Source organism: Megalobrama amblycephala, linkage group LG18, assembly GCF_018812025.1.
Source record: "Megalobrama amblycephala isolate DHTTF-2021 linkage group LG18, ASM1881202v1, whole genome shotgun sequence".
Taxonomy (NCBI): Eukaryota; Metazoa; Chordata; class Actinopteri; order Cypriniformes; family Xenocyprididae; genus Megalobrama; species Megalobrama amblycephala.
In genome coordinates, this window is record NC_063061.1 from 5,760,754 (window position 1) to 5,770,679 (window position 9,926).

Genomic DNA, 9,926 nt, shown 5'->3' on the forward strand with positions numbered 1-9,926 from the left:
GTATTTGAATGGTGTATTATTGTGATATTTAACTAGTGGCAATTACAGATATTAAGAATTACACTATATAGTCGAAATTCAGTTTTTGATAGGCCAATCAAGAATTCTATAATGTAAGTTAAGCTATTTGTGTTTTTAAAGTGAAAATTCCTGATATCAAGAATTACCATTGTTATTAGTAGAAATTCCATAGTGATTTCAAGAACTTTCATTGTAACTAGTAAAAACTGAATTGCTGATGTGAAAAATTAAGCTTGCCGTACACAACAAAAATAACAAGTGAATCTAATGTCCCTTCCCGGTTACCGTATGTAAACTGACTGCCATGTGATTTTCTATCCTGTTTCCTGTCGGAAGGAATTGAATGTAGCGCATGCGCTTTACGTATGTGGAAGTGCTGGACAGTGATAAACAAGCAAATAAATCAGACCAAAACATTAACTGTTATATTGTACTCCACATCATGGCAGTGAACGCGGTACATTTAGAGTCAGACGCGTTTCTAGTGTGTATGAATCATGCTCTGAGCACGGAGAAGGAGGAAGTAATGGGGCTCTGCATTGGCGAGGTGTGAATGTCCAGTGTTGTTTATGATGTGATGTTTTTTGTAGATGTGTTTGAACTGCAACAGTTGACTATCTGTGACTATCTCCATCAGGTGGACACAAACCGCATCGTACACATTCATTCTGTCATTATTCTGCGTCGATCAGACAAGAGGAAAGACAGAGTGGAGATTTCCCCAGAGCAGCTGTCAGCAGCGTCCACTGAAGCCGAGATATCCTTTCACATACTCTAAATATAATATATATTCATTATGTGTCTGTGTAAGGGGATTTGTTTGTGTTTTATATATATGGCAATTTTTTGTTTTGCTCCATTCTGCAATACATAAACTGTGCACTAAAAACAACAACAAGCACTCTATTTTTTAAGGATTTCCTATGGTGGATTTTGAAACAATTTAAAACAAAGAACCAATATGATGTAAAATGAATAAGAAACATTCTGCACTATTTCTTGGTGAACAGTCAAGCAAATTTGTGACATCTAATATTGCTAGATATTTTTGGATCACTCTCAGATCATCCTGAATAACACAGATCATGAGGTTTTGTTTTGTCATTGATCTTCTGAAATTCATGTACACATTTCATTAAACTTTTCACTCAAATTGATATGCTGGTACTATATGAATATTATGAATTTCTTTCTTCTTCTGAACACAAAATAAGTTATTTTGAAGAATGTAGGACACCAAACAGTTGATGGACCCCATTGACTTCCATAGTATTTTTTTCCATACTATGAAACTTAATGGGGTCAATCAACTGTTCAGTTAACCATAATCTTCAAAATATCATCTTTAGTGTTTCAGCAGAAGAAAGAAACTCATACAGGTTTGCAACAACTCAAGGTGGAGTAAATGATGATTTTTGCATGAACTATCCCTTTAAGCACTATACTTTATAACTTCCCAATGAAAAGTATTATAAAGTGCAATCCTGACCAGATCCCGTTTTAGCATATTTTCTTAATATGAGGCACAGGTTGGCTGAGATGACCGGACGTCCCATGAGGGTTGTGGGCTGGTACCACTCTCATCCACACATCACTGTGTGGCCATCACATGTTGGTTAGTATCATCTTTTATATTTGATATTTGAAGCTGCAGTCCGTAACTTTTTTTGGCTAAAAATGATCCAAAATCAATTTTTGAGCAAGTACATAATCAGCCAGTGTTCAAAACTATCTCATTATCTTAGCTCGATTCACAACGGTAAGCTTGTAATAATGTTTTATAATAAGAGCGACATAGTGGATTTCCGCAGGAAATTCAAGCATGCAGCAGTTCGTCTGTGTGTCATTACGTCACGTCCGTAAACAGAAAGGAAGGAGTCCAGGCTAATCGGTTTTATCACATGAGGATGCTTCTGGTAGTGGATCATTTATAGCCTGTTCTCACAGCAGCTGAAATAATTAAACTTATCATTTTGATGGCGGATTGTAATCCAGAAAGGTCCAAATGACAATCATCAGTGACAACTGGAGTCAAAAAGCAAAAGACTTTGGACTGTGGAGTGGCTACAGAAATTGAAATCTACAGGTAACGCTAATACACACATAGTCATAGTAATGCTGATGTTGTTAACATTAACGATTTAAGAACAAAGTATAACAGTAATAATAATTTGCACAGTTTGGCATGATTCAAGCTAAGCGATCATTAGATTTAATCATCATTGGCAGCGCGATTTATTGTAGGCCTGATGCTTTTTCCCTCAGTTGGTCAGAACAAAAGTGGCAGACATGTTACTTACTTGTTCAGATGATATTTTCCAGTGAAAATTCTTATATTGGTCATACTTTCAAGATGTAGAATCTGTGATTCTGAAGTTCAGTATCCACACCGGTGCGTGATTGACAGCAAGCATTAGATTCATCCGCGCTGACGAGCTGTGCCGAGGCACAACGCACGTACAGATAACTGTTCCGCATGTGACTGCAATTGCAGGTTTCAAACAAGAGATGGCGACGAAGAGGAAAAATCACGGACTGTAGCTTTAATTATTGTTTGTTATGATGTTTTTTATTTTATTTTATTAATGCATGTAATTATGCATTATTATATTCCCTTTACGTATTTGATCTTTGCACTATACAGATGTTAGGACTCAAGCAATGTATCAGATGATGGATCAGGGCTTTGTTGGACTCATCTTCTCATGCTTTATAGAAGATAAAAACACAAAGGTATGTAAAGCACACCATCTCGACAGGAAACAAGACATTCTGAAAGATTTTTATTTCATTGCCATGACTGCTCTTTCTGTTTCTCCTGCAGACTGGCAGAGTTCTGTACACCTGTTTCCAGTCAGTACAGGCCCAGAAAGGCTCAGAGTAAATACACTGCTTTTTATTAAAAAAAAAAAAAATGAAAATAAAAATAAATAAATTTTACAGTTTTATTTTTGCAACTCAAATCTATACATCATGAATAGCTATGATTTAAACTTATAGTGTATTTAGTCTTGTAGTGCATGTTTTATTTATCTGAACTCTAAATATTTCATTAATTGTTTTAAGGGTTAGTTTAGCCAAAAATGAAAATTATCCCATGATTTACTCACCCTCAAGCCATCCTAGGTGTATATGACTTTCTTCTTTCAGACGAACACAATCAGAGTTATATATAAAAAATATCCTGGCTCTTTCAAGCTTCATAATAGGAGTGAATGGCGCTCCTGATTTTGAAGTCCAAAAAAGAGCTTCCATCCATCATAAACATAATCCACACGGCTCCAAGGGGTTAATAAAGGACATCTGAAGTGAAGTGAAGAGTTTTTGTAAGAAAAATATTCATAATTATAAAATTAGAAGTCTAAAACATGGATTTTTAAATGGAAATGTCTGAGAATTTCGATATAAGAGAAGAGGAGCTTGAGTTTGTTGCTCAGCATTGAATGCTCGGACGGACGTTACTGGAAGCTAGTGATTATAGTCTATAAAGTTATAATTAGGGATGTTTTTCTCACAAAAACCCATCGCTCCACTTCAGAAGGCCTTTATTAACCCCCTGGAGCTGTTGTATTGCTTTTATGATGGATGGATGCACTTTTTTGGGGCTTAAAAAAATGCACCACTCACTACCATTATAAAGCTTGGAAGAGCATATTTTTTAATACAACTCTGATTGTGTTTGACTGAGAGAAGATAGTCATATACATCTAGGATGGCTTGTGGGTGAGTAAATCATGGGATAATTTTTGGTTGAACTATCCCTTTAACAGTTTCACAAACTTGGTAAAGCCAAGTCAGAGCTATTGAGCCTTTTTTAGTGTTTTTGCTCATACGTATAGAAATGACATTCCTCTCTTATGACAAGGTATGAGCGGATTGAGATCCCAATCCATGTAGTCCCACATGAAGCCATTGGAAAAGTATGTCTGGAGTCTGCCGTGGAACTGCCCAGAATCCTTTGTCAAGAAGAACAGGATACATACAGAAGGATTCACAGGTACAGGCCATTACCAGAGTTATCCATTTCCTTGTTTCATATTAATTTAATTTATTTATAGAAATTTTCATTGCTACATTTCCCTGTCGGTATATTTTAGATTTGACATAGTAAATGGTTGCTTAGGACCTCATGCAATATATACTGTATATATTTAACCTAATTTCCTTTTTTTTCAGTTTAACTCATCTGGATCCAGTCACAAAGATACATAATGGATCAGGTAATTCAATTATAATATCTAGTTTGCATTTCATGAAGGAAAGAGCATTGCTTGCACATCTGCAATTTAATACTGTTAAAGTTTTAGGTGAGTTTAGGTTTTATAATTACATTTTGGGTAAATAAAATCAGAGCTGGTTTGTCATTTCTCATTTTTTGTCATCTTTGCACAAAAATTAACGTGTGTGACAATATCTTTTTAGTGTGAAGCAGCTGTAGATTGTTAAATATATAGCTTTATGAAAGATTAAACACATTGCATATGCAAATTGCATAGATCAGTGGTTCCCAAACTGTACGTGAGGTGAAATGCAAAATGCTGAGTTTTGCTATTCATTAATTCTGCCCCACTTTAAAATAACATTAAAACCGAGCATGCATTTCTAACAGGCAAAATGCCACCTCTAATGCAAAAACAGGAATATGGTAGTGTCGTAAAAAGGTCAAAAACATGACATCCAATCAAATTACCTTATCTTTTGCGGTCAAAACTGACTGCATCCACACAAGCAGTGAGCATATATGATGCAGAGTATGCTGCCTTAGCAAATAGCACTACATTACTGCTGGTCTCGACAGTATACCTTTGTAAAGGTGGGGATTCTGTACTTCATAGCATGAAGAACAAATATTGGAGATTGATTTAAGACTCAAACTCTATTCCATACAAAAAACAAAAAACCTGTGAGTTCTTCCTGTTTCTAATGTTGATAATATATTATACGAGCAAGAATGCAATTTTTCCTGAATATTCATACGATTGCAAATGTGACGTTATTTCATACAACAGTTCAACAAACAAATGAGTATTATTAAGTGATGTACATTTTAAACAGTATTGTCAGTATTGTTTGCTCTATTTTGAAACAAAATAGTTCCAACAGAATCTGTTGTGCTTCTCCAACACACAGAAGTGTTTCATTACTGAACGAATCTGCGGCTCTGAATGAATCGGGAGAGTCAATGATTCAATGACCCATTCATAAATTCAGCCATTTGCTTTGTTACTGAATGAATGAATGAACGAATGAATGACTCTGACTCACTCATTAAAGATGCAATAGGACATTTTCAGAGAGGCTAGCTTTCAAATCATAACATCCCACCCTTCCTTCAGAGCATCTCCAAAGCCACGCCTCCTCCAAAACACATGAACGCACACACACACAGCTGCTCTTGGCAAAGCATAACAAGAGACGGCCTTAAACTACCTCATGTCTCAAAACACATAACATTACAATAATAAAGAATGTAAACAACTTAGAGCGCTTGAAGCTGACTGCTGCTTATTCATTTCGGTGTTGATACTGTTGACATGGAAACACGTAATTCGAGTCTGAGGACGTGAACAGCTCCGATTAGATCATCACGGATTGCCATCTCTTAATTTTGGTAATTATGGCGTGAACGCAGCTTAAACTCGTTGTTTTGATCTGGTAGGAACTGTAAAAGGCGGCTGCTGTTTGTTTGTGGTGCTCCGCGACTGACGTCCGTCTACATAAACTCTGCATAGCATGAAACGCGCTGATGACATATGATGTCTGCGCAAGCAGGGTGCATAAGGGTATGTAAAAACATATGATGACAGGCAGGTAGGACGTCATCTTATTTCATTTGGACCGAATAAAATGATTAGATGAACATTTTATAGTCCTACGCCTTCCACAGACAATATATATTTATAAAAATACATTTAGACCGTTTAATATAGTGCTATCAGGATATGAGGAGACTTTCAACCAGAATAACAAAAAATGTTTCTGAAGAGAATCACCTATTGCACCTTTAAGACAGTGACTTGCCGCCACCTGCTGGTAGTTTTAGTCTAATATTTAAAAGTATCGCTTTGTTTTTACCATCATTTCATATTTCTCTATCGAACATTTTTTATTTAAAACTTTCTTATAATATTAAATATGCCATTGTAACTGCATTCATGCCACCTCTGAGCAGCATTAAACGGTGTAAATATATCTAGATGCAGGTTGTGCCCCTGCAGTGCAAAGATGGCTTTTGTTGATTTTGATGATTGATTTAGTTTAATTTATTGCTTTATTTATTTTATTAATGGAATTTTAAAAATTTGACATAAAACATGACATACATTTAATAGGTTTAGAAAATCTTTGCCTTTATAAAGGTAAAAAAAAAAAAAAAATGCAGCTAAAAAATCAATTTAAAAGGGAAATATTACCTATCAAAAGTTTGGGAATCATTGGCATAGATCAATCAGTTCATTTGAAATATTTTTTTAAATAAAAGATATTTTGTCTATTTATTTATTGTAAAACCATTATTATAAAAGTATTTTTGGGTATTGTGTGGGACTAACCTTATTTATTTTCATAAATGTGAAGAATTTAGTATAATTTTAACAGTTGTGCTTTTGTAATTTGTATGAATGTGTGCTTCTCAGTGTTCACTAAAAACCTGTGCAGTCAGATGTCGGCCATAAGCGGCCCGCTACTGCAGTGGCTGGAAGATCGACTGGAACAGAATAAACAAAGCATCATCAAACTCCAGAAAGAGAAAGAGCAACTGACACAAGAACTGGCTTCATTATAAGGAGAATAATAGGAAGCAATGAGAGTTTTATCAAAATCCTTAAAAGCCTCATTCTTTTTTTCATTCCTTTATGTTTTTCCACTGAAATCATTGGCTTTTCTGCCCCTTTTGGATTAGAAATCACTGGGAGAGTAAAGAAAGGATGTCTGTAATTTTGACATTTTGTGATCTCAGTGCGTATCTAGTACTGTGTCTTCCAGCTAAATATTTAAATTATGAACCCTCTTAGTACTGTGCACCATTACAAGAGTGTTTTACTCTTTTGTAACATTTTAACTCATCCATCAGGTTCTGGTTTTTGTCATGCATACATACATATACAAGCTGTTTTACAAGCTGTTCTCGTTTGTTGACATTGTAGTATGTATACTCACTGAAAACCATAAAATTACAAAATGTGGATGTTCTTAAAAAGGTTTTTTTTTTTTTGGATTACTTATTTGATGGTCATCATAAGTGTTCTGTGACATTATTTACTGATGCTGTTTCTTAAATAAGCTGTAAATCTCTGAATGTATAAACATCCCAATTTAAAATGACAATGTAAATCCCTGCATAGAATCTTGAGTGGCTTATCTGTTATATTAACTGAATGCTTCTTTTCTCACTTTTGTGTTAACTAAATTCAGTTTGCAATATGTGTTTGGAAATCAAAACTATAACACCTTAAACTCTGTAATACTTCACATGGGTCACACTTGCAAACAGCTATATTCATTTTTTTGTCATTTACATGCAGATTTTCAGTCTAGACTGAATGTTTCTGTGAATGTCAAGTAGCTCCCTGGTCGAACAGTCTGGCACTTAGACTATAAGTAGAAAAGGTGTGACAAAAAAAAGCTTTTCTAGATGAAATACTAAAATGAACATTTTAGCTGACAGTTTGGAAGACCTGAAACTGCTTCAGAGTTGTTTTTTTAACTGTAGTCCTGTCCTGCACTTTATCTGTCTTTTTTTTTTTTTTAACATGATAAGCCACACTGGTGCTGACTAATATTACCTAAAAGTGTTAATATAAAACCATTAGCGTAGTATAAAAAATACGTTGTGTGACAAAATATTAATCCAACTGAAAACCCAATGGATTCACATTTTATTTCTTGTCACTAGGTGGCACTTGTGTCCTTGTTGAACTGCAGACAGTTTTTATTGAACAAAGTCTTTAATCTCTTTAGATTGTGAAACTAGTCAAGCAGACAGACAGAATACTAGCAGTGTATAGTTTATTTGGCATGCCTGATTTTTTACAATATTTAGGTGTGCAGTTCTAATAAATAAATGACAATCAAATGTTCTTGCTATGAGGGAATCATAAAGTGTTATGGTCCATACCATATTACAAAGTGGATATTTATGGTCCTAGATGTTGACTGGTCAGTAAAATACACAATATATTTAGTTACTGTAAGGAAAACAATTCTGCGCAGCACCTATAGAGTGAACCGTCGTTGGTTTACCCAGAAATTAAAATTCTGTCATCATTTACTCACCTTCACATTGTTCCAAACCTGTATGAGTTTCTTTCTTCTGTTGAACACAAAAGAAGATATTTTAAAGAATGTTGGTAACCTGACAATTGACTTCCATAGTATTTTTTTTTTCTTTCTTACTATGGAAGTCTTTTTTGTTCAACAGAAGAAAGAAACTCATACAGATTTGTAACCACTTGAGGGTAAGTAAAGACAAATTTTTCATTCTTGGGTGAACTATCCCTTTAATAGGTCAGGGACTATATCTTATAGCGGAATTATACTAAAATATATTGATATGATACAATTTTGTGTCTTAAATATTTATGTTGTATTTACTGTTGTATAAAGGCAGTACAGTGGGTACGGAAAGTATTCAGACCCCCTTCAATTTTTCACTCTTTGTTATATTGCAGCCATTTGCTAAAATCATTTCATTTCATTTCATGAACACAAGTTAATTTTTTTTCCTCATTAATGTACACACAGCACCCCATATTGACAGAAAAACACAGAATTGTTGACATTTTTGCAGATTTATTAAAAAAGAAAAACTGAAATATCACATGGTCCTAAGTATTCAGACCCTTTGCTGTGACACTCATATATTTAACTCAGGTGCTGTCCATTTCTTCTGATCATCCTTGAGATGGTTCTACACCTTCATTTGATTCTAGCTGTGTTTGATTATACTGATTGGACTTGATTAGGAAAGCCACACACCTGTCTATATAAGACCTTACAGCTCACAGTGAATGTCAGAGCAAACGAGAATCATGAGGTCAAAGGAACTGCCTGAAGAGCTCAGAGACAGAATTGTGGCAAGGCACAGATCTGGCCAAGGTTACAAAAAAATAAGAGCACAGTGGCCTCCATAATCCTTAAATGGAAGACGTTTGGGACAACCAGAACCTTTCCTAGAGCTGGCCGTCCGGCCAAACTGAGCTATCGGGGGAGAAGAGCCTTGGTGAGAGATGTAAAGAAGAACCCAAAGATCACTGTGGCTGAGCTCCAGAGATGCAGTCGGGAGATGGGAGAAAGTTGTAGAAAATCAACCATCACTGCAGCCCTCCACCAGTCGGGGCTTTATGGCAGAGTGGCCCAACGGAAGCCTCTCCTCAGTGCAAGACACATGAAAGCCCGCATGGAGTTTGCTAAAAAACACCTCTTCAAAAATGTAACAACACGTCAATTCTACGCGGACCGCAAGCGCTCTGATTGGTCTGCTAGAACCCCTCCTTCGGGTCAGAGCGAGCACTTTCAACTTCACTATGAATGAAAAATACTCTGTTTCAGAGGACACATAAAGTCAAACTGCAACAAAAGTCAATTCTCTGCCGTTTCTGTTTGTAAGCTTCTCTGACAACGTACAATGACGAGCTGCTTCTTCTTCAGCTTTTGTTTTGATACTCAACATGACCGCGGACACTGCCTCCTAGTGGTCTGCACGCACGTCAACGCAGACAACGACGCAGAAGTATAAATGAAAACAGACGCATAGCCTACGGTCCAGAGGCTCTGGCGTAGGTCCAACGCTGAAGTATAAATCAGCCTTAACAACAAACTCTTGTTGGTATTTACTCTTGTGTACTGTACTTTCATTTTTGTGTACATTATTTTTCGTAAAGCGTTATTTTGTTGTGCGTCAGCTG

The 9,926-nt window shown here is 35.8% G+C and overlaps 1 protein-coding gene across 1 annotated transcript; it reads left to right on the top strand.

Annotated features, from left to right (window-relative positions):
* Positions 1–338: 338 nt before the first annotated feature.
* brcc3 (BRCA1/BRCA2-containing complex, subunit 3) lies at positions 339–7,366 on the top strand. Its single transcript, XM_048166745.1, has 8 exons — positions 339–568; positions 659–778; positions 1,549–1,636; positions 2,666–2,754; positions 2,846–2,901; positions 3,887–4,018; positions 4,198–4,241; positions 6,657–7,366. The coding sequence occupies exons 1-8, from the start codon at positions 374–376 to the stop codon at positions 6,803–6,805; spliced, it is 873 nt and encodes a 290-aa protein (XP_048022702.1). The 5' UTR covers positions 339–373; the 3' UTR covers positions 6,806–7,366.
* Positions 7,367–9,926: the final 2,560 nt, after the last annotated feature.

Bases quoted from the DNA above. Each gene is read 5' to 3' on its own strand.
- brcc3 (XM_048166745.1), top strand. From the start codon at position 374: ATGCGCTTTACGTATGTGGAAGTGCTGGACAGTGATAAACAAGCAAAT. The intron at 2,902-3,886 runs GTAAATACACTG...TCTTATGACAAG, and splicing joins CAGGCCCAGAAAGGCTCAGA to GTATGAGCGGATTGAGATCC. The intron at 4,019-4,197 runs GTACAGGCCATT...CTTTTTTTTCAG, and splicing joins ACATACAGAAGGATTCACAG to TTTAACTCATCTGGATCCAG.